Source organism: Trachurus trachurus (genome assembly GCF_905171665.1).
Source record: "Trachurus trachurus genome assembly, chromosome: 18".
Lineage (NCBI taxonomy): Eukaryota > Metazoa > Chordata > Actinopteri > Carangiformes > Carangidae > Trachurus > Trachurus trachurus.
The window spans coordinates 9,750,838-9,775,420 of NC_139909.1; the positions used below are offsets into that span (position 1 = coordinate 9,750,838).

The window sequence follows — 24,583 nt, forward strand, 5'->3', positions numbered from 1 at the left end:
GAAAAACACGAGTGGGTTGCCTGGAACGCTACAAAGTCGTAAGTTGTGACTTGAAGCTGTAATTTACGATTTCAAAAGCCTGCCTGGAACGCAGCATTAGCGAAAACGACCGGATCACTCACTTCTGCTTTAAGCTTACTACTCATGTCCTTATGACCTCAGACTTGTCTTTATACTGGTCCCTCTAGATCTAGTTCTTATCAGGTAGCTTCAGCCTGTCTGTTGGTCTGGTCCACAGACTCCGTTAAAGTTAAGTTAAGTAAAGTTGGCTAACGTTAAGTTAGGCCTAGTAAATTTGGGTTGAGTAAAGTAAATTGGGTAAAGTTGGGTCAAGAAAAGTAAGTTCGATAAAGTAAAGTTGGATCGGATCAAATATGTAGGGTCAAGTCAAGTAGGGTCAAGAAAAGTAAAGTGAAGTTGATTAAGTTGGGCAAAGTTGGGTCAAGTAAAGTATGTAGGGTCATGTAAAGTTAAGTTGGGTCAAGAAAAGTTAAGTTGGGTCAAGAAAAGTAAAGTTGTGTGAAGTTGGGTCAAGTAAAGTATTATTTGGGTAAAGTAAAGAAGATCTTAATGATCAGACAGCCTCATCTCGTCTGTTGGTCTGGTCCACAGTGACGTCCTCCGACTCCGTCTCATTGGTCCAAACATTTCAAAGGAGGTTAAATCGAAAGCAACTGCACTTAGTTATTTGTCTAGGAAGACGTTTCACCTCTCATCCAAGAGGCTTCATCAGTTCATGTAGCATCTGACCAGGCTGGGACTGGTCAGTTGCTTTCGATTTAACGTCCTTTGAAATACTATGACCTGGGCAAATGAGAATATGCACCGGCTTATTGGTCCGAACCCAACCATGTCAGGTTGTCTTAAAAACAACACATACCCATTTATTTGTATATAAAATCAATCATTGAAGAGCTTCAAAAAAAAAAAACCTCGTAGTTGATGAACAATAAATTCATGGAAACTGTGATTTTTTTTTCTCTTTTACTTGTTTTTTATAACAAAGAATATGAGAATCATGAAATATGAAGAGCACAGAATCAACCCAGGAACACATGAGTACTTCTTACACTAAACTGTAGATAGCATGTACCGTAAAACAGGAACAAAGGCTAGCGTTCAGAGTGACACGACTCACGGAGCTCCGCCCCCTGCTGGGCGACGAGGAAACCTACTGTTTTGTTTGTTTGTTTTTTATGGTCGAAGCTGTGACAGTACAAAAAAAACCAAAACAAAAAAAAGTCCCACAGCTAAAGTCAAAGAAAGAAAGAAAACTGGCGGCCATGTTTTTACAGTTCAATCCACAATGATTATGAAGATGATGAAGATGATGAAGATGATGATGAGGGAGGAGTTAACGAGGTAACTACATGATGTCACTGATGACACAGTCTCTGCTGCGTCAAGGTTCGGTTTCACGAGCACGTCGATCCCGAGGCGCCGTCCTCGTCGTCAGGTGGACAAGCAACGAAGTCGGCCAACATGGACGCCATGGCCTCGTCGTCCATCTGAGGGAAACAGAGAGTCATTGACGAGGACAATCAGTATTTCAGATTCCAAAATAAAAGGCACATCTCACAAACGATGATATGTATCTATGTCTGATTGATGTTTTCGATTTTGGATCAATGTTCTTGACTCAATGATTGTGATTTGATTTACCCTACGCATTCCTCCTTTAAATAATTTCAAAATAAAAGTCTGTTATTGTGTTGGTGCTTTAAAGGGATAGTTCACCCAAAATTGAAATTTCACTTTTTCACTCCCCCTCATGTGGACTAAGGGCTGGGAGAAGTTTCAGAGTCCTCCGTGGCTTCTCTGAGTTACAGGGGGTCTCGGCGTAGCAGTGCATGTCCATATAACGGTTGCAGATAGATACCAACTGTCTTCGTAACAGAAAGACACACCAAAAAACATCCAAATACCTCCATGCTGCTCGTATATAATGTCCGTCTTGTATTGAAGTCCCGAAATGCGAAGTTGTCCCGAAAAAAATTAAATAAGTCTATATTTCAAGCTTGTTTGTAGCGGAAGCTCCTCTTCCCGGTTCGTCAAATTTGGACGAACCGGGAAGAGGAGCTTCCGCTACAAAACACGGACATTACATACGAGCAGCATGGAGGTATTTGGATGTTTTTTGGTGTGTCTTTTTGTTACGAAGACAGTTGGTATCCATTTGCAACCGTTATATGGACATGCACTGCTACGCCGAGACCCCCTGTAACTCAATTTCAATTTTGGGTGAACTATCCCTTTGACTCAATGATTGTGATTTGATTTACCCTACGCATTCCTCCTTTAAATCGTTTCAAAATAAAAGTCTGTTGTTGTGTTGGTGCTTCAACTTGGTGTCTACAGCTCTGACATGTTTCCTGTCATGAGTCATTGATCTTAATCACATATCAGTTCTCACCTTTTTCTTCTCGGTGCTCTGTCCCGCCTCTTCCTCCCTCTTCCTCTTCACTCCCTTCCCTTCCTCCCCATCGCTCCCGTCCCCTCTTTCTCCTCCTCCTCCTCCTCCTCCTTCTCCTCCTCCCCTCTCTGTCTCCAGCTGCTCTCCCTCCCCTCTGTCTCTTTTCTCAGAGCTGCTCTCCGCCGGCTCTTTAGGTTTCGGACTGGCGGAGGACACTGGAGGTTCTGCAGCAGCTGTCGGGGCTGGTTCTCCCTCTGGAGGAGCCGGCGGCTGCTGCTGCTGCACCTCCTGGTTCTCCCTCACGCTGACCTCCTCCTCCTCCTTCTCCTGTGCTGCTTCAGGCCTGAGCTCCTGCAGAGGAACATGAGTCAGTGTCAGTTTCCTTGAAACAACACTGCAAGGATAAAAACTTCATTTATCAACCACAGAAACACGATAAGAGAGTTTCCTGTTTCCTGTTTCACGGGAACAACTGGAGCCAGAACCGGCTGATTAGACCCAGATGCTTCGATTCTGTTGGTTCACTGGTGTTTGTAAAGTAGATAACACAGAATGAGAACAAAAGAAAGATAAACTACAACAGGATATCAGGATCATACCGAGGAAAATGAAATAATCTAATGTAAATTTCAGAAAGTGGGAAAATATTGGGAATAAAGTCAGAATTTTGGGTTCTGGAAAGTTGGGTGAAATGAAGTTGAGAAAGTTGGGTTAAGAAAAGTAATGTTGTGGAAAGTAAAGTAAAGTTGGGTAAAGTTCGGGAAAGCAAAGATAAATAAAGTTGAGTAAAGTAAAGATAAGTGAATGTGGGTAAAGTAAATCAAAGTTGGGTAAAGTGAAGTAACGATGAATGAATTAAAGTAAAGTCGAGTTAAGTTGAGTTATGTAAAGTAAAGTTGGGTGAAGTAAGTAAAGTAAAGTTGAGTGAAGTTAAGTTGGATAAAGTGAAGTAAGTTGAGTAAAGTAAAGTTGGGGAAAGTAAATTACGTAATGTTACGTAAAGTAAAGTTAGGTATAGTAAAGTTGGGTAAAGTGAAGTAAGTTGGGTAAAGTAAAGTTGAGTAAAGTAAAGTTGGGGAAAGTTAATTACGTAAAGTTAAGCAAAGTAAAGTAAAGTTGGGTAAGGTAAAGTAAGTTGGGTAAAGTAAAGTTGGGTAAAGTAAATTACGTAAAGTTAGGCAAAGTAAAGTTGGGTAAAGTGAAGTAAGTTAGGCAAAAGTAAAGTTGGGTAAAGTTGGGTGAAGTAAAGTTGGGTAAAGTCAATTACGTAAAGTTAGGCAAAGTAAAGTTGGGTAAAGTAAAGTTGGGTGAAGTAAAGTTGGGGAAAGTAAAGTAAAGTTGGGGAAAGTAAAGCTGGGGAAAGTAAATTACGTAAAGTTAGGCAAAGTAAAGTAACGTTGAGTTAAGTAAAGTAAGTTGGGTAAAGTAAAGTAAAATTGGGTAAAGTAAATTACGTAAAGTTAGGCAAAGTAAAGTTGGGTAAAGTTAAGTAAATTACGTTAAGTTGGGTAAAGTTAAAGCAGAAGTGAGTGATATATTTGTGTTAATATAAGTCTTAAATAGTTATATCTTCCGACAGCAATCACTTACATAGAGTGTTTGGACTGAAACACGGGTCTCTCAGTCCCTCTGCTCTGCTCTGAGTCGAGGAGAAAACATTTATCGTATCCTACAGTTTTTATCCAATGAGGAGAGAGAACGGCATGCAGGGCTGTGTGTGCAGCCAAGGAACGCCGTGAATGTGGTGACGTAGCGACGAGGACTGTTATGGTGCGTTCAAGGAAACTCGTATTTTTCCGACCGTGAAGTGGTACCAGTTCGATCTGGTACGAGTTCACAGGTCAGAAGTTACGAGTGGCCGTTATAGTGACTTTCACCGGTAAAACAGGTCGGAAAAACACGAGTGGGTTGCCTGGAACGCTACAAAGTCGTAAGTTGTGACTTGAAGCTGTAATTTACGATTTCAAAAGCCTGCCTGGAACGCAGCATTAGCCAAAACGACCGGATCACTCACTTCTGCTTTAAGTAAATTACGTTAAGTTGGGCAAAGTAAAGTTGGGTAAAGTGAAGTAAGTTAGGCAAAAATAAAGTTGGGGAAAGTAAATTACGTAAAGTTGGGGAAAGTAAATTACGTAAAGTTAGGCAAAGTAAAGTAAAGTTCGGTAAAGTGAAGTAAGTTAGGCAAAGTAAAGTAGCCTCTCTCTACTCTGTGATGTCACTGGTACCTGTTGGCTCTGATTGGTCGTCTGTTCTTCAGTCGACGCCGTCACCTCCGCCTCACTGGTGCTCTGCTGCTCCCACAGGTTCACCTCCTCCTGCACCGCTGCTGCTCCTCCTCCTGCTCCTGCTCCTCCTGCTGCTCCTCCTGCCCCCTCCTCCACCTCCTCCCTCTCCTCCATCGCTCCTCCGGTCACGCACAGTATCTGGGGCATGGTGGGGTCGCTGTCGTCGTCGTCCTCCTCCTCCTCCTCCCCCTCCGCTCCTCCTCCTCCTCCTCGCGCCTCCTCCAGGACTCCGATGCTCTCCACCTCCTGCACCTTCATCCTGTCGTCGGGGAACACGACTCTGTTGGGCTGGATCTCCTCGATGCCTCCCTCCTCGTCTCCTTCCACGCCGAACGCCGCCATCCCTTCTTCTTCCTCTTCCTCCTCCTCTTCATCCACCACCGCCGCCGCCGCCGCTTGCACCTCCTTCCCCTCCTCCAAGCCGACGACCTCCCCGTCGTTCTTGTCCTCCGCTCCTCCTTCCAGCGGCGGTATGCCCCCGTCCTCCTCCTCCTCCTCTTCCTCCAGCTCCTCGCCCTCCTCCTCCTCCTCGTCGTAGTCCTCGTACTCCTCGCCGTCGTAGAACTCCTCCTCGGCGAAGTCGCTCACCTCGTCCTCCTCGTCCTCTTCGTCCATCCCTTCCTCCTCCTCCTCCTCCAGCTCCTCGTCGTCCTCCATGTCCTCCTCCTCCTCCTCAAATCAAATCAAATCAACTTTATTTATATGGCACTTTTCATACATTGTAACACAAAGTGCCTCACAGAGGATAAAAACAAAACAATACAAAACACCGTGAAAACCCCAAACCTCCCACCCCCACAAATATACACACTAGGGATGTCACGATTATACATTTTCTTGGTGCGATTATTGTCGGAGAAATAATCACGGTACTACGATTATCACGATTAGTATGCATTAATTAATTTCACAACACTATGAATGTGTAAAATCAAATATAGTCAAAATATAATTACATTACTCATTGTTTACACAAAATATTTCAAGTATCTATTAATATATGACCAATTCTTAATCCCCAGGGGAAGTGTTTGAAATATTCAGGTCATAAATTGTTACCTGTACCAAATGTTTGTGTTTATTTTAATCGTTTTTTGTTTTGTTTTGCTTTTTTTTTTTTTTTCTAATTAAAAATGACACATTTAAATTCCTACCAATTCAATGTTACGTTGAATCTGAGCATTTACCTTTATTTTGGCGCACATCTGCCGATAAGGTTCCACATAATCTTTTTGGGAAAGTAACGGTATTTAGGAATCTTTACGATTAATTAATTGTGGAGTTTAATACCGCGATTAATTGTGAAAACAAGTAATCGTGACATCCCTAATACACACAGATACACAATTACATACACACTCACGCACATGTACATAGACATACGGACATACATACCCACACACACAAACATACACACCTCCTCCTCCTCGTCCGTGCTGTTGATGTTGATGACGGCCGAGTCTTCGTTGTTGTTGTTGGCGGCCGGTGGCGGCGGATGCGGCGGCCCGTGCTGGTGCAGGTGTCGGCCCTGCTGGCTCAGCTGGTTCTGCAGCTGGTGCATCTGCAGCGGCAGCGCCATCGGCCCCGTCTGCCCCCCCGCCGCCGACGGCTGCTGCATCAACATCTGCTGCAGCTGCGGCCGGCCGGGCAGCGAGTCGCCGCCGGGCGGAGCGGCGGCGGCGGCGAGGGAGCCGGCGTTCAGCGGCGGCACCAGGGAAACCACGGAGGTGCTGACGGGAGGGAAGGAGTTGATGGGAGCGGCGGAGGAGGAGGAGGAGGTGAGGAGGAGCGGCGAGGACGTGGCGAGGCTGTTGGGGAGCGAGATGCCGTCGATCGTCGTTGTCGCCGACGACGCCGTGGTGGCCGCCATCGTGACGCACTCTCCTCCCGGGAGCAGCGAGGCCGCGGTGACGCCGGGCGTAGCGGACACCAGCGGGTTGTTGTTGCCGGCGGCGGCGGCGGCGGTGACGTCGTCCTGCTGGGTCTCCATGCTGAGCATCCCCGGGGGGACGATGACCACGCTGTCGTCAGAGTCGCTCGCCAGCGAGATCTCCACGTCCTCCGCCTCCTCCTTGTCGTAGCGGACGAACACGGGTCTCTGGCCCTCGGGGGGGCCGAGCCCCGACGCGTCCGACAGCTGCTGCGCGGCGGCGGCGGCCGCGTGCGGCGACAGGATCATGTCGGCCGGCGTCGGGCCCTGACCCGGCAGCAGAGACAGGTGGTTCTCCAGCGAGCCGAGCAGCGACGCCGCGCCGAGGCCGAGGGAGTGGCGGGAGGGGAAGGGCGGGGCGGGGGAGGGGCCGCCCAGCAGGGTGGGGAGGGTGAGGGAGGAGGAGGAGGAGGAGGAGGGGGGGAGGACGGGGGCGGAAGGCTTCAGGGTGAGGGGGGGCAAGGGGAGGCAGATGGAGGGGGTGCGGGGGTGGAGGAGGCAGTTACAGACGGTCAGAGCTTCGGCACAGAACGAAGAGACCTGGAGGGGGGAGACAGAGAGGGGGGGGGGGGGGGTCCGCAGTCAGGTGTTTTGTTCGATCATGTGACGTCTAACTAACTAAGCGGAAGCAGGAAGTTACGTCGTCATGGGACCTTAATTTGGAAAAAATCTCCATGTGAAGTGAACAGGAGTCAAAATTTTATTTCCTGGTCCGATTGAATTGTGCCATGAGAAGAATATCTGACCTCTACGTGTTTAAAACATTGCGTTTCATGCCAAGAAATCAGCAGTTTTCAGAAATCGGGATCGCAGGCAGAAGCAACAGTGTTGCTGCTTTTAATTTCTGACAGCTGAACACTGACCTACTTTTAAATATGAAGCTTTATCCATTTATACTAAATAAACTAGAGCAACAACAACCGTCATTTTAAATTGTGTTTTATATTGTTTTCATATATTTCACTTATTGCAATATAGAATGCGAGTGTGTGTTTTATTGAAAGCGATGCTGGATGTGTGCATATGAAAATAGGTTACAGTGGGTTTTTAGGTGCTGTACAATCTCATATTTCAAAGACAACACAAAAACCTTTAACTGTGAAAGTAGGTCAGATTTATTCAAGATTTGCGTTTGGGCAACACTGCCATATAACAGGCGAAAGGTCGAAATTAATTTATTCATGGCCACATCAAAGTGAAATTATTAACTTTACCGATTATCCATCTGATTATCTGTCCTGCTGCGAGCACACAACTACTTTCAGTGGTGACTGACCTTATATAAAAATAAAATATATAGGCTATAGCCTAATATATAATGAGCTCCTGAGGCTGGGCTCAACAGGTGAGGAACGTATTCCCCCAGCTGAACATCTGTAGGCGGAAACGCTCAGAGAGAAGGTCAACACCAGCGGATCAAACGCTCCGTTCTTATCCAGCACCACTGAACTTTCAAAGTCAAGTTGACATCAGCTCTAAATGAGTTAAATAGTGAAACAGTGGCGCTTTTAGGATGAAACCTGGTCGGGACCAAGTTATGTTCACTAACCCACTAAACTCGCTTCATCGTTCAGGCCTCAGGTGACTGCTGTTGTTCTTGCTGTTGTTCACCTGTCTCGTCTCCTGAACGTATTAAAAACGCCTCCACACCCTCAGCTGCTCTGATCTGTTACGTATTTGTTATTCAAACGACACAACAATGAAAAACTGTCTCGACTCTTTACCAAACAAACAAACAAACAAACAAAGACGGCTTTGTTGAACTTTGAGCTCATTCAGTCCGCGACGACAAAAGGAGAAGCTGCGTTCAAGTAACCTGAGTCACCTCTGGGACCAGGTGGGGTCACAGACTTCCTGTGTCTGAAAACAAAGCAGCTTCTCAGCGTCATGTAAACTAACTGCACTCAGGTGTTTCTGAGTAAATAAAAAGAACCTCACTAGAGCAAGAATAAGTTTTTGCAACATTTTTTTTTTAATTCTCAGGTGTTTGTTCGGGTGTGTTTCACTCTCTCTCTCTGTCTCACCTTCAGGTTGCGGTCGGTGCGTCCGCTGCTGAGGATGGAGACGGCGCAGGTCAGAGGTGGAGGCCACGAGGGCGACGGCACCAGGACCAGAGCCAGCAACAACCTGACACACACACACACACACACACACACACACAATAACACAGGTTAAACTACACATCACATACTCATCACAGCTGCTGGACAGATGTTGAGTGAACTAAACACAGTCTGACTCTGTAACATCTGGAGTTTCTCAGATGTTTCACCTGATCCACTCCAGATGTTCATGTTTTTGTGTTTTTTTTTCATTTACTTTAATGTTAATGAACATTTTCCTCTGTGGATATTCAATTAAAAACGTTTTATATTTGAAGTAAAAACTAAAACTGAATGAGAAGCAGTTTTCTTGTTCTGTGTTGTTGTTGTTGTTGTGTAGCAGCTGCACCTGTACAGCTCCCGTCTGCTCAGCGCGCTGCTGTACTGTCCACTGACGCCACCTGCTGGTTCACACGCCGCAGTGCTGCTCGTCTGCTGCTGCTGCAGCCGCACGCACAGCGGCAGCACCACGTCATGGAGACGCTGAGGGAGAGATGATGGAGACAGGTTAGTATCAGTTTGTGTTGTTGTTGTTGCCTTAGTTACAGTTGTTGTATTCACCTTGTGTATGTCGTCCTTCAGCAGCGTCCCACTGGTCAGGATGATCTGTCTGATGGCTGTGAAGGAGGAGGAGAAGAAGGAGAAGAGACCAAAGTGGATGTTGACAGAGGAAGAAGAAGAGGAAGAAGTAGAAGGAGAGGAAGAAAACAAAGAAGAAGAAGAAAGAGGGGGAGAAGAGGAAGATGAAGAAGGAAGGGTAGAAAGAAGAGAAGGAGATGAAAAAGAAGAAGAAAAAGGAGGAGGAGGAAAAGATGTAGAAGAAAGAGAAGGAGAAGAAAAAGAAAACAAAGAAAAAGGAGAAGAAGATGAAAAAAGAAGAAGAGGAGAAAGAGGAGAAGAAGAAAAAGAAAAAAAAGGAGGAAAAGGAGAAGAAGATGAAAAAAGAAGAAGAGGAGAAAGAGGAGAAGAAGAAAAAGAAAAAAAAGGAGGAAAAGGAGAAGAAGATGAAGAAAGAGAAGAAGAAGAAGAAGAAGGAGAACAAGAAGAAGGAGGAGAAGACAACATCAGTGATGGCGTCTCAGACCAGGGTTAAGGTTGAGACTCAAGCCTGAAATACACTGCATGCGGAACGACTCCGGAACGACAGCGTACTCCGCCGTCCGCCAACTCACACATGATTCGTTTGTGATCCGTTTGGTGCGGCTCCGCCGGACACCGAGTGTCGCGGGAACGCACGAGATCTCGCGAATTCACGCATAATCGCGCAATATTGCTGATTGCTGGCTGTAGTCTCTTGGAGAAAGAGGCATTTATTCATACATACAGCAGAAGGTCGACTCGGTCCTGTGCTACAGCCTTTTTTTTTCTTTCTTCATCCATGGTGTCGACGGGGTGAAAAGACGCCTGAAAACCTCTGACCTGTTGACTTCAGGTCGGCCTCGCCCATTATGACATGTTCTTGTAATGAAACCCGATCCAAGTGAACACAGAGTATTTTATTTTGAAAATCAACCGGGGTTTTATTTTGTATTTTGTAGCCGACTTCCTTCCCGGCACAATCTGCTCTGTGCTGCTTGATGCGGCATGCTCTGGCGTCCGGCAAAAATAGAAGCTCTGCGTATGTCGTTCCAGAGCAATTTCGCAGCGGGACCGGAGATTGTGTGAGCTGACACATTGACCAAAATTGAAACGTAATGGCTCCGACGCCGTGGCGGAGCCGTTACGGAGTCGTTTCGCATGCAGTGCATTTTAGGGGTCAGTTGGACTCGTCACCTCTGAGCGCGGCCAGACAGGTGTCCTGGTTGGACAGGAAGTCTCCTTTCCTCTGCAGCGCCGGACCCACGGCGTCGACCATCACCAGAGGCTTCGTACGGCGAGGACCCGGCTTACCGCCCGGCACCGCATCCGCTGACAGGCCCGCACGGAGCTGAGGGGGGGGGGGGGGGTAGAAGACAGATAGAGGAGAAGAGTCAGAGCCAGTCCTGCACCTCCTCCCGTGTCATCAGTAGTTGCGTTTCCATTAGGGCTGTCAGTTTTTAGAAAAATGAGGTTCGAACGAATATTGAATGACCCGTAATTCGTTCGGATATATTCGAATATTACAACGCCCAGCAAAACTCGTGTGAGAGAAATTGGAGCAGCTTCATACCGCACTTGTTCTTGTTTTAATGTGAATCCGAACCTTTAGTCCTGTTGCTTCTATCTTGTAATGTATTTATCTGTGTGCTGTGTGATTTCTGTGTCTTGTAAGTGTAGTAACTTTTCTATGCTGCTGTCTTGGCCAGGCTTCGCTTGAAAAAGAGGTCATTGTGTGTCAACGGGACCGACCTGGTTAAATAAAGGCAAATAAAATAAAATCACTCGTCTCACCTTGACAGACTCGGCCCCCGGTGTGATGTCACTGAGCAGCTGGTTGAACAGCAGCTCCGAGTGGCCGGGACTCGCCTGCAGCACGCCGGCCGAGGCTCCGCCCACCTGCACCCACAGCTGCAGCGTCCGGTACACCGACACACGCACCGAGCTGCACACACACACACACAGAGGAGAGAGGGAGGAGGAGGGGGAGGAGGAGGGAGAGGGGGGATGGGGGGAGGAGGAGAGGGAGGAGGATGAGGAGAAAGAGGAGGAGGAGATAGGAGAGGGGGGAGGAGGAGGAAGAGGAGGGAGAAAAGGAGGAGGAGAGAGAGGGAGGAGGGAGGGGAGGAGGAGATGCAGGGGAAGGAGGAGAGAGGAGGAGGAGATAGGAGAGGGGGAGGAGGAGGAGGGAGAGAAGGAGGAGGAGAGAGAGGGAGGAGAGGAGGAGGAGGGGGAGGAGAGAGAGGGAGGGGAGGAGGAAGAGGAGGAGATAGGAGAGGGGGGAGGAGGGAGAGGAGGAGATAGGAGAGAGAGAGGGAGGAGGGGGAGGAGGAGGAGAGGGAGATAGGAGAGGGGGAGGGGGAGGAGGAGGAGAGAGAGGGAGGAGGGAGAGAAGGAGGAGGGAGAGAAGGAGGAGGGAGAGAGAGGGAGGAGGAGGGAGAGAAGGAGGAGGGAGAGAGAGGGAGGAGGAGGGAGAGAAGGAGGAGGGAGAGAGAGGGAGGAGGAGGAGGGAGAGAAGGAGGAGGAGAGAGAGGGAGGAGGGAGGAAGGAGATGCAGGGGAAGGAGGGAGGAGGAGGAAGAGGGGGGGGGAGGAGGGAGAGAGAGGGAGGAGGAGGAGGGAGAGAAGGAGGAGGAGAGAGAGGGAGGAGGGGGAGAGAGAGGGAGGAGGAGGAGGGAGAGAAGGAGGAGGAGAGAGAGGGAGGAGGGGGAGAGGGACGAAGAGGGAGAAGGGGGAGGAGGAAGAGAGAGAGGGAGGAGGGAGAGGAGGGGAAGAGGGGGGAGGAGAGGGAGGGACATGTTAGTGGAACCAGTGGAACCAGCTGTGGATAGATCCAGATGTGGCGGTGTGTGTATCCAGATGTGGCGGTGTGTGTATCCAGATGTGGTGGTGTATGCATCCAGATGTGGCGGTGTGTGCATCCAGATGTGGTGGTGTATGCATCCAGATGTGGCGGTGTATGCATCCAGATGTGGAGGTGTATGCATCCAGATGTGGAGGTGTATGCATCCAGATGTGGAGGTGTATGCATCCAGATGTGGAGGTGTATGTATCCAGATGTGGCGGTGTATGCATCCAGATGTGGCGGTGTATGCATCCAGATGTGGCGGTGTGTGCATCCAGATGTGGCGGTGTATGTATCCAGATGTGGCGGTGTATGCATCCAGATGTGGCGGTGTATGCATCCAGATGTGGCGGTGTGTGCATCCAGATGTGGCGGTGTATGCATCCAGATGTGGCGGTGTATGCATCCAGATGTGGCGGTGTATGTATCCAGATGTGGCGGTGTGTGTATCCAGATGTGGCGGTGTGTGTATCCAGATGTGGCGGTCATGTCACCTGTAGGCTCGCTGCTGGCCCAGACTGGCCTCGGCTGCAGGCGTCCACGCCGACAGCGTCTGGGAGAACAACCGCTGCAGCACGACGGTGAACTGGACCAGGCTGCTGCGCACACTGACACACACAGAGAGACACACATGTTGACCTTTGAACTTTTGTATACAAAATAGAGAGAGAAGAGAGGAGAGAGGAAGAGAGGTAAGGAGGAGAGGAAAGAGGAAAAGGAGAGAGGAGAGTAAAGAGAGGGAAGGAGAGATGAAAGTGGAAAGGAAAGGAGGGAGGAGAGAGGAGACCAGAGAGGAAAAGAGAGATGAGAAAGGAAAGGAGAGATTAAAGGAGAGAGGAAAGAGGAAAGGAAAGGAGGGAGGAGAGAGGAGACCAGAGAGGAAAGGAAAGGAGGGAGGAGAGAGGAGATGAGAGAGGAAAGGAGAGATGAAAGGAGAGAGGAGAGGAGGGAGGAGAGAGGAGATGAGAGGCGAAGGAGGGAGGAGAGAGGATAAGGAGAGGTAAGGAGGAGAGGAGAGAGGAAAAGGAGAGAGGAAAGGAAAGGAAAGGAGGGAGGAGAGAGGAGAAAGGAAAGGAGGGAGGAGAGAGGAGAAAGGAAAGGAGGGAGGAGAGAGGCGACAAGAGATGAAAGGAGAGAGGAGAGAGGAGAGAGGAAAGGAAAGGAGGGAGGAGAGAGGAGACGATTAGAGGAAAGGAGAGAGGAGAGAGGAAAGGAAAGGAGGGAGGAGAGAGGAGACGATTAGAGGAAAGGAGAAAGGAGAGAGGAGAGAGGAAAGGAAAGGAGGGAGGAGAGGAAAGGAAAGGAAAGGAAGGAGGAGATGAGAGAGGGAAGGAGGAGATGAGAGAGGGAAAGGAGAGATGAAAGGAGAGAGGAAAGGAAAGGAGGGAGGAGAGAGGATAAGGAGAGGAAAGGGGAGGAGGGATGAGAGAGGAAAGGAGGAAGTAGAGAGGAGAGGAAAGAGGAAAAGGAGGGAGGAGAGAAGAGAGGAGATAAGAGAGGAGAGGAGGGAGGAGAGAGGAAACATGAGAGGAAAGGAAAGGAGAAAGGAGAGGAGTGTGTGTGAACTCACGCTGTGATGAGAGCCGACAGGACGTCCAGTGTGTTGGTGTGTATGACGGGCAGAACCAGCAGCCGCACACTCCCCTCTCCTGTCAGAGACTGACAGAGACACACATTTGTCCTGTTTACATGAGAGCTTTAATTCAGAATTAGAATAATTTAATTCTGAGTAAAAATTAATTCCGCTTTAAAAAGATCATGTAAACACTTAATTCCGAGTGAAAATTATTATTCGGAATTAAACCTAATTCCGAAGTAAGTGGGTGGTTTATTCCAATTTTAAATCTGAAATAATTAATTCCTCGATCATGTAAACGTTTATTCTTATGGAGTTTGTTTTCTTCCGGTAGACGTAAATACGTAAACACGTGTACCCCCTGTCCAATCAGAACCCTTCCCGACCCCCAGACGTTAAGCAGAATTAAATAAAGGCGATTTAATGTGTTTTCCATGTTAACCCCAATTCAGAATTACTATTTCCATGTAAACTCGAAGGAGAATATTTTAATTCCGAACAATTTAATTCAGAATAATTCATTCCGAATTAAAAAACATCATGTAAACGTGGTAATTGTTACTGTGAGTGTGTGTGTGTTACCGTATGTGTGTGTGTGTGTGTGTTAGACTCACGATGCTCTTGGCGCTGACGGCCAGCGCTCGACACACCAGGTTGAGAACCGGTCTGACGGGCAGACGGACGGCCGAGGCCGGGTCCACGCTGAGGGACGGAGAGGGACGGGGTCAGTGTGGGACGGGTCCTTGTTGCCATGACAACAGAGACTATCCTCTTCTTCCTCCTCCCCTGCTCTCCTCCTCCCCTCCTCACTTCTCTCCTCTCTCCTCCTCACTATCCTCTTCTTCCTCCTCCTCTCTCCTCTCCACTCTCCTCCTCTCTCCTCCCCTGCTCTCTCGTCCTTTCAACTCTCCTCCACTTTCCTCTCTCCTCCTTTCCTCTCTCCTCTCCCCTTTCCTATCCTTCCTCCTCTCCTCTCTCATTTGCTCCTTCCTCCTCCTTTCCTCTCTCCTCTCCCCTTTCCTATCCTTCCTCCTCTCCTCTCTCATTTGCTCCTTCCTCCTCCTTTCCTCTCTCCTTTCCTATCCTTCCTCCTCTCCTCTCTCATTTGCTCCTTCCTCCTCCTTTCCTCTCTCCTTTCCTATCCTTCCTCCTCTCCTCTCTCATTTGCTCCTTCCTCCTCCTTTCCTCTCTCCTTTCCTATCCTTCCTCACTCTCCTCTCTCATTTCCTCCTTCCTCCTCTTTCCTCTCTCAGTTCCTCCTTTCCTCTCTCCTTTTCCTCTCTCCTTCATCTCTCTCCTTTTCCTCTCTCCTTCATCTGCTCCATGATGAACTTTATTTACAGTAGAATCAAAGTGATGAGCCGAGTGTGTGTGTGTGTGTGTGTGTGTGTGTGTGTGTGTGTGTGTGTGTGTGTGTGTGTGTGTGTGTGTGTTGTACCTGAGTGTGTGTTTGAGCGCCAGGCAGACAGATGTGTATCGGTGCTGCAGCTGCAGCAGCAGCAGAGGATCTGATTGGTCGAGGTGAGGAAAGGCCACCTCCACCCCCGGACCCTCGTACTGCACCGTCCCCTCTGAGACGACAGGAGAGAGACCATCACACAACGATAGATAGATAGATAGATAGATAGATAGATAGATAGATAGATAGATAGATAGATAGATAGATAGATAGATAGATAGATAGATAGATAGAACGATAGAACGATAGAACGATAGATAGATAGATAGATAGATAGATAGATAGATAGATAGATAGATAGATAGATAGATAGATAGATAGATAGATAGATAGATAGATAGATAGATACTGCACCTGTTTCTGATCCCTGGTAGATCTGAGCCAGCAGCCCATTGGCCGAGGCCAGTAGACAGTGGATCTGATTGGTCCAGCCCTCAGCTCTGCCGGCGCCGACCCCCCGGTCCAACAGCCCCCCCAGGCAGGGCAGACGGCCGTAACACTGACACGCCATCTGACACAGGAGAACACACACACACGTTAAAATAAATAAACACCTGTCCTGGATCTACGTGATGTGAAGAGAGGAGAGAGGGGAAAGGAGAGAGGAGAAAGGAAAGGAGATAGGAGAGAGTAAAGGAGAGAGGAGAGAGGAAAGGAGAGGAGGGAGGAGAGGAGAGAGGAAAGGAGATAGGAGAGAGTAAAGGAGAGAGGAGAAAGGAAAGGAGAGAGGAGACGAGAGAGGAGAAAGGAAAGGAGAGAGGAGAGGAAAGAGGAGAAAGGAAAGGAGAGAGGACAGGAGAGAGGAGAAAGGAGAGAGGAGACGAGAGAGGAGAGGAATCTTTCCTCTCCTCCAAGCCAAACACACACAGGTTAAAACAAACATCCTGTATCACATGAAGACGAGTGACGTCACGATTATAGATTTTCTTGATACAATTACTGTCAGAGAAATTATCACAGTTATTCTGCATTAATTATTAATGTGTAAAATCAAATATAGTCAAAATATAATTACTTTACTAATTATATACACAAACTATTTGAATTATTTAATATAGGACCAATTATTAATCCCCCAGGGGAAATGATTGAAATATTGAAGTCATTAATTGTCATCTATACCAAATGTTTAAGTTTATTTTAATCGTTTTATTTGATTTGATTATTATAATTATTATAAATGACACGCTAACATTAATTGTGGCGTTTAATACTGCGATTAACTGTGAAAACAGGTAATGTGTCGACAACAGTGAGAGACACAAACAAACCTCCTGTGTCTTCTTGTTGGTGCTCTCCATCTTAGAGAGGAAATACGCTCCCAGTTTGTCCTGGAAGACAACAAGTAAAACATTAAAATCGATAATAAAAAACACAAAAGACACCGAGTCTGGATGAGGAGACGTCGTCTCACCCTCAGGGATCCACAGGCTCGGGGGTAGTAGGTCATACAGGCCGTCATCCCCTCCATGGCCGACAGCTCACACTGACACAACGGGAGCAGGAAGGAACATTAAAAACAAACTACAGTAAATATAGGACTGTAACGCAAAATAACGAAACTTAACAATTATTTATGTTCAAAAGGAGTGGGAAAAACAGCAGAATAAAATTAAATAGCACTTTTCATACAGTGATTGTAACTCAATGTGCTTTAAATGTCATTTAAAAACAAAAAAAAAAAACAAATATAAAAGCTAAGGAATAAAAGCTCATCCCTAAAATTAAGTAAAATGAATACATCTATATTTAAAAGTAATAAATCTGACAATAAATGGGAGCATAAATATATAAATATGTGAATAGATAAATACAGCTACAAATAAAAACAAAGTAAAATGGCATAGGATAAAATAATAAAATAAAATGAAGTTAATATATTAAATAAAATAAATATACTTTTGAAAGTATAGAAATGCCTTTTCTTTTCACCCTCAATTAATCTTGGCCTGTTTTTATTTAATCAGCTTTTCTCTGGGGCAGTTTCTGCTTTTATTTTGAAAGCGGTGGTGACAAAGTAAATATATAAACATTGTTTTGATTATTTTTTATCCTTGTCTCCTCACCTCCGTCTTGAGCCCCAGCAGAGACGTCAGGATCCCCAGGACGGAGTTGAGGCCGACCTCTCGGGCCAGTTCAGCCAGCTGGGACGAGTACTGCAGCAGATCTCTGAGGATGTTCACCGCCAGCTGGATGGTCTGGACCGGGGCCTGAGACTGAGGGAGGAACGGGACCAGAACCAGTATTATGGATGAGTCAAACAACACATGCACACACAGGAAACATAACTTACAGTCACTACGCACTTTATTTTTCTACACACAGTTACACACATTGCACATTTTCTACTTTGCACTAGAATCAACACTGCCAATTTGTTGTTGTACAAAAGTATACATCACATTTTATTTTATTTGCTATTTTATTATGTGTAGTTTGTTCTTTATATTTTTATTCTTTATATTCTTATACTATATGTTGTTATCGTCACTGTGTGTCTGTGTAATGCTGCTGCTGCACTGTAATTTCCCAGCTTGGGATCAATGAAGTATATCTATCTATCTATCTATCTATCTATCTATCTATAGACAACGTGTGTGTGTGTGTGTGTGTGTGTGTGTGTGTGTGTGTGTGTGTGTGTGTGTGTGTAGGTCGTACCTGGATGACCTGCTGCAGCGAGCGCAGCCAGGAGAGACAGTGCTGCTCAAACAGCTCACTGGAGCTGTCCTTAACCAGCATGGAGAGCAGGCACAGGCCCTCGAACCTGGGAGAGAGAGAGGAGAGGAGAGGAGAGGAAAGAGGAAAAAGGAGAGGAGAGAGGAGAGGGGAGGGGAGAGGAAAGGAGAGGAGAAGAAAGAGGAAAGGGGAGAGGAGAGGAAATGAGAGGAGAGAGGAAAGAAGAGAGGAGAGGAGAAGAAAGAGGAGAGGAGAGAGGAACGAAGAGGAGAAAAGAATAGAGGAGAGGGGGAAGGAGAGAGGCGAGGAGAGAGGGAAGGAAAGGAGAGAAAAGGAAAGGAAAGAGGAGAGAAGAAAGAGGAAAGGAAAGAGGAAAGGAGAGGAGAGGAGAGGAAAGAGGAGAGGAGAAAGAGGAAAGGAAAGAAGAGAGGAAAGAGGAAAGGAGAGGAGAGGAGAGGGGCAAGGAGAGAGGAGAGGAGAGGAGAGGAGAGGAGAAAGAGGAGAAAGAGGAAAGGAGAGAGGCAAGGAGAGAGGAGAGGAGAGGAAAGAGGAAAGGAGAGGGGAGGAGAGGAAAGAGGAGAAAGAGGAAAGGAGAGAGGCAAGGAGAGAGGAGAGGAGAGGAGAGGAGAGGAGAGGAGAGGAGAGGAGAGGAGAGGAGAAAGAGGAGAAAGAGGAAAGGAGAGAGGCAAGGAGAGAGCAGAGGAGAGGAAAGAGGAAAGGAGAGGGGAGGAGAGGAAAGAGGAGAAAGAGGGAAGGAAAGAAGAGAGGAAAGAGGAAAGGAGAGGAGAGCACATGTGTATATAACTTACAAGCTGTCTTTATTTGTTCCGGTGACACAAGCACGTGAGGATGATGTTTATAAATCACAGAAATCAACACTAATTAAATTAAACAAACGGTGACGTCACAGCGCAGGTGTCACACAGGTGTCATAAAGTGACTTCGCTTTGGTTTCCACCTCACCTGGTTTTGCTCGAGCCCAGTTTGACATTGCTGAAGCCCACGAGACCCCCGACGGCGCTCGCGCTCTGCAGAGACACACACACACACACAGGTGTTCACACAGGTAACACACAGGTAACACACAGGTAACACAACAGCAACACTCCCCCCAGTGTGTGTTTGTGTGTGTTAGTGTCACAGTGTGAACAACAAAAGCGTAGTGAAGTGAAGCAGCCGTTACTAGGCAGCAGGCTACCGTAGCTAACAGTGAACTAGCCTCGGAGCTAACGCGTCGCCTAGCAGCCGGTACCGACCTGCGTGGGGAAGACGCCGTGTTCCCGGTAGTTGGCCAACAGCGCCGGTAGATACTCCGGACGCTGCTCCTTCAGCACCGACACCAAACCCTCCGTTAGTCGCAGAGCCGTCGGGCCATGCAGCCAAGCCGAGGTAGCCGCCATCTTTCCTCCTCTCCGCCTGGCCGACGTCACCGCTGTGCGACGGCGCCGGAGGAGTGACGTAGATATAGTGATGGGAGAGAGGAGGAGAGGAGAGAGCTGTTTTTGTTGAATCTTTTCATTTTACAAGGAAAATACTACACCCAGAAATGTAAATGGACTCTAAAGAAACCAGATTTGCATGAATTCAAAAATAGAAATCCAATGTTATATGCAAATACTGCACATGAAAGACAGAAAAGATGTTACAGTTTTTCTCGACTGCCCCCTATTTTCAAGCTACATTAAACAAAACCTCAGACTCTTCTTGCAAAAACCACACTTTCACCCCAAAACAGTTTAACCTGTGCTCAAAACTGAACTATGTTGTCAAATCGTGCCCCGAGTCAATCAAAATTAAAAACACTACTGAGCAGCCACTAAACACTATAGGCCCTACATAGAAAAATAGAAAACACAATGCTCAGGACATGAAGCTGTAGAAATAAATGTTTATTGTTCACTGTAGGCTAAATGCATGTTGCAAAACAAAAAAACCTGCATTTAGCACTTGTACATAGAAAAAAAAAGTACAAAACACAGAAATCTTGTGCATTCACACGTAGCACTTGTACAGTACAAAAACAATCAGAAATCCTGTGCATTTAGCACTTGTATGCAGTAGGCCAACATAAAAATAAAGTACAAAAATATAGAAATGAGAAGTGCATTACTCAGCCACAGCATCATTTCTCTGTACTGGGTCAGGCCACAGGACTTCATCCTGAACTGGCTTACAGTAGCCTATATGTGCCCTCACATCATTGGACACAAGTGTTATCAATTTTGAGTTGTTGTGTTCAACCAGTGAAACCTGAGCTTTGTGTTTGACTTTTGCCACCTGTGCTCAGCATTATGCAACACAGGTGCATCACAATGAAAATGTGTTGGTAAGTTGGTGAACCTAAACAGGTGAAAAGTGCTGATGGTTTTGCCAAAAGAGTGACTGATTCAATCAGTGGGTTCAGGCAACTGAGCATTTGGTTCAGACAACAGGGTTTAGTGTTTTAGCAATTGAGAAAAACTGTGTAAAAAAAAAACAACCTCTGGACTATTACAAACCTCTATATAATTGTTTGTTTGTCTGTTTATCGTATGTGTCATAGACTGTATAAAGCAGGTATGTGTGTATTTTTTTAAGGAGATGAAGAGAGAAGAGGAAAGGAGAGAGGAGAGAGAGGAAAGGAGAGAGGAGATTAAAAAAAGGAGAGAGGGAAGAGGAGAGGAGAAAAAGGGAAGGAGAGTGGATATAAAAGTAGAGAGGGGAGGGGAGAGGGAAGGGGAGGGAAAGAAAAGGAGGTAGAAAGTGAGAGAGGAAAGGAAAACGGAGAGGAGAGGAAGGTAAGGAGAGAGGGGGAGAAAGGATAGAAGAGAGGAGATAGAAAAGGAGAGGAAAGGGGAGAGAAAGAAAATGAGAGAGGAAAGGAAAAAGGAGAGAAGATAGAAAAGGAGAGGGGAGGGGAGAGGAGACGTCACCGCTGTGCGACGGACGGACGCGTGACGTAGAACTAGCGCGCTGTTGTGTATTGATTGTTGTGAGGAGTCTGAGCAGCAGCAGTTGTTTCTTTCAGCAGGAGAAACCAAACCAAACCAAACCAAACCGAGCCGAACCGGGCCAGGCCATAATATATTCACCTCCGTGTGCTTCTTTTCGGTCCGACCTGCTGTTGTTGCCCCGGTAACGGCCTCGGTGATGGCGAACGAGCGGCTCCGAGCGCTGGAGGAGGTGGAGAAGGAGATCGCCATGGTGCTGCAGTGTGCAGGTACACACACACACACACACACACACACACACACACACACACTGATAGGAGTTTATTGTGTTATTATGAAGGTACTACACACAAACTACTACACAAAGTCACACACAATAATCTGGGCCACGGCTACAGATCACAAGTTTGATCACAATGCCATATTATATCGATTATTTTCACAATTATTAGTGAATCAATGAAAGTACAAATGTCATTAATCTCAAATTACAAATAGCCTAACTTATTTAAAATATATATATATTTCTGCGCTCAAACAAACATTTAAATGAAAAACGTTATCTTTAGGTATTGACCTAACATGTAATCATTTCATTTCATTTTGATACATTCTTCACATGGTTGCACATATTTACATAATGTAGCCTACACATTGTCACCATGAATGAAAAGGAGCAGGATGAAGAAAACTTACAGCTATCTACCCCTCTCTGTTGTTATAATTACATTGGCTTACTTCAACACCAATATTATACTCATCGCGTGACACACACACACATCTTCACACTTTGTTCTATATTTTGCATTTCTGGTTACATTATTTCAACCTTTTTTTACATCAAGGATCCCTAAATTGACACAAATTAGACCACGATCGATCCCCCCCATTGGACAAAATCTTGAAACAAACACCAGAAATATTTGTTGTGAAACTGAATAAGGTTACTTTTTTAGTCGATATACGTTCAAATTACTGCCAGTAGCGTGAACCTTTTGCAAAAACAATGTAATACTTCTGGGAAAGAAATGTGGTAAACTTTTGAGAAAAAGTTGGGGACCACCTTGAACCCTCTCAAGGACCCCTGGGGGTCCCCGAACCCCACTTTGAGAACCCTGATTTATATTATAATTACATTATTTATATTATATTATAGTTTTTATTTTATTTATATTTCTCATATTTATTTTACTTACATGTCCACTAGTCTAGGAGCAGCCAGGAGACATTTCACTGCACGTTACTCTCATTCATTCATTCATTTATTTATTGAATCGTGACATTAATCAACATTTCATCCGTAGTAGTTGTGTGTGTGACATATAAAGTAATATTTTAATCTTGTAACACCCCCTCCCTCTCACCTGTCTCAGGTAACATCGTGCTGGAGCTCTCCAAAGACAAACACAACGCCAGCTTCCTGGACCGGCAGCTGGTCCAGTTCCAGAGCTCCGTCACGCGGGTGGAGAGCGAGCTGAGCGGCCAGATCCGCTACCTGACCCAGGTCTGAGCTGCACCCTGCTCTTAGGATCATTATTATTATTAATAATATAGAGGTTTTTTATATTAGTGTTAAAGGAATAGTTCACCAGAAAATGAAATTCAGTCATTAGTGACTCACCCTCATGCTGATGAATACTCCGTAGTAGTTTTTTATTCTTCAAAGTGCATCTGGAGACCCGGGAGGCCGGTTCGTAGTCCAACGAAAACTTTATATGAGAGTCAATAGCACCTGACACAAAAACGTCCATAAAACTACACAAAAACCATTTAATATTCCTCCACACTGCTCGTCCACTGCAATCCAAGCGTCCTGAAGGGAAATAGTCCAGAGTTTACTGGAAACGGCGAGAAATGTTTTACTCATCATCATTGATCAGCACTAACTGTATTTATAAACTACACACTAATGAGTATTCATGCATTATAAATGAAGAATTCAGTAACTAATGCTTAACAGTGTGTACTTATTATAATGTTACCTAATTATTTAATATTTATTGACTTCCTTAAAGGGACATTGCGTAACTTCTCCTGTTATCTATTATATTATCTATAAGTGTTCCTAAGCTCTGAATTTGCCGTTCATATCATTCATATCTACATGGAGCGGGTAAACTCGGTGCTGCTGCCATGTCGTGTCGCCATGTTTTTAGGTGGCTTCAGTGAAAAGTCACCGCGGTAACGCAGCGAGGAGGAATGGAGCGTTACACTGATGCTGCATTCACCTGCAGTCGGGCAGACGGCCGTCGGTAACAAACCAGATGTCATTTTAGTCACAGAAGTCCAGAGAAAGCCGGTAAAACGTGGGTCAGTCAGGTAAACAATACGACGTCGCCATGACAACATATTGTCACGTGTATTGTTTTGCCTCGTGCTGACGGACCACTTGTTTACATAGAGGCTTGTTTATGCCGTTACGTGCAGCGGCTGTCGTCCGTCTGCTGTCTGCCCAATTTCACGTGAATGCAGCATGAAAAATACGATTGAGTTGCTTGAGATCTACAATCGCAACGCTAGATGGGAGTAATTCCTACACAATGTACCTTTAAAGCTGCACTGACTTATTTTATCTTTTTGACATTTAGGCTAGACTTTTTTTTTATTGATGCACTGTTTCTCTTTAAAGGGATAGTTCACTCAAAATTCTAATTTCACTCATTATCTACTCACCCTCATGTCGACTAAGGGCTGGGAGAAGTTTCAGAGTCCTCCGTGGCTTCTCTGAGTTACTTGGGGGTCCGCGCAGCAGTATTTGTCCATATAATGGTTGTGAATGGTGCTCACTTTTCTTCGTCCAAAAAGACACACCAAAAAACATCCAAATACCTCCATAGTGCTCGTCTGTAATGTCCCTCTTGTATTGAAGCCCCGACATGAGAAATTGTTCCGAAAAAAATTAAATAAGTCTATATTTTAAGCTTGTTTGTAGCGGAAGCTCCCAGTGTTTCAGTTCACTGCTTTGCCTACTTATTTTATTTTATTTTTTTGACATTTTTTTTAAAATTGATGCACTGTTTCTCTTTTTAAATAGTTTTTGATTCGCTGCACAGTATCTTTACAGTAGTTTTTTATGCACTTACATGAAGATTAGAATAAAGTGAAATCTGAATCTATTAAAACATAATTTTCTCTGTGTTTTTGAAACCAATCTGATTCCTAACATTCAGTTTTAACCCCGTGTGGTCAGTCTGAGTGTCTCATAGGTCTCTGAGTCTCTCTGTGTCTCTGTGTGCAGGTGGCGACCGGTCAGCCCCACGAAGGCTCCACCTACTCGGCCAGGAAGGACTGTCAGATGGCTCTGAACCGGGCCGAGTACGCTAAGGTCAAACTGGGAGAACTGGGACGGACGTGTGAGGTGATGCTGGAGCAGCAGCAACAACAGCAACAACAACAACAACAACAGCAACAACAGCAACAACAACAGCAGCAGCAGCAGCAGCAACAACAACAACAACAACAACAGTCGACATGAGAGAAGCAGGTTGATGAACTCATCCTCGTTAAAATATTGTGTTTTTATTGTACTTACAAACTAATAGAAAAACAAAAAACATGTTTTTTTGATAAAACCTCATTTTTCTAAGAAGAGTATGTTGAGTTTATTTTGTTTTTTTTTCTTCTTCATGCACAAAAACCAGTGTCACATCTGGAAACACAACATTTTTTGTAAAAAATAAAAAAAATAAAATAAAGACTTTTTTTTGTTACCATAATTGTTTTTACAGTTTATTGAGAAACAGCCTGAAGCTCATGTAACATTTCTTATTTAAAGTTTTTTTTTTCATTGAT

General features: G+C 45.8%; 2 protein-coding genes across 4 annotated transcripts; one reads left to right on the forward strand and one right to left on the reverse strand.

Annotated features, from left to right (window-relative positions):
- Positions 1-1,016: 1,016 nt before the first annotated feature.
- pelp1 (proline, glutamate and leucine rich protein 1) lies at positions 1,017-19,276 on the reverse strand. 3 transcript variants are annotated; one of them, XM_083993007.1, is made up of 20 exons: positions 19,118-19,276; positions 18,825-18,889; positions 17,844-17,949; positions 17,252-17,401; positions 16,600-16,671; positions 16,457-16,516; positions 15,540-15,696; positions 15,165-15,297; positions 14,341-14,428; positions 13,721-13,809; positions 12,645-12,758; positions 11,101-11,251; positions 10,504-10,657; positions 9,292-9,347; positions 9,080-9,213; positions 8,653-8,755; positions 6,116-7,168; positions 4,639-5,367; positions 2,414-2,764; positions 1,017-1,508 (listed from the first exon to the last, which is right to left on the reverse strand). In XM_083993007.1, exons 1-20 carry the CDS (start codon positions 19,259-19,261, stop codon positions 1,416-1,418), a joined length of 4,002 nt encoding a protein of 1,333 aa, XP_083849133.1. In that variant the 5' UTR covers positions 19,262-19,276; the 3' UTR covers positions 1,017-1,415. The 3 variants fall into 3 exon arrangements, with proteins under 3 accessions (XP_083849133.1, XP_083849132.1, XP_083849134.1); XM_083993006.1 differs by having other exon boundaries at positions 4,639-5,370; XM_083993008.1 differs by lacking the exons at positions 1,017-1,508; positions 2,414-2,764 and adding an exon at positions 2,792-2,937 and having other exon boundaries at positions 4,639-5,370.
- Positions 19,277-20,821: 1,545 nt separating this feature from the next.
- On the forward strand, positions 20,822-24,482 carry med11 (mediator complex subunit 11). The gene is made up of 3 exons (XM_083992848.1): positions 20,822-21,060; positions 22,165-22,295; positions 24,030-24,482. The coding sequence occupies exons 1-3, from the start codon at positions 20,991-20,993 to the stop codon at positions 24,264-24,266; spliced, it is 438 nt and encodes a 145-aa protein (XP_083848974.1). The 5' UTR covers positions 20,822-20,990; the 3' UTR covers positions 24,267-24,482.
- Positions 24,483-24,583: the final 101 nt, after the last annotated feature.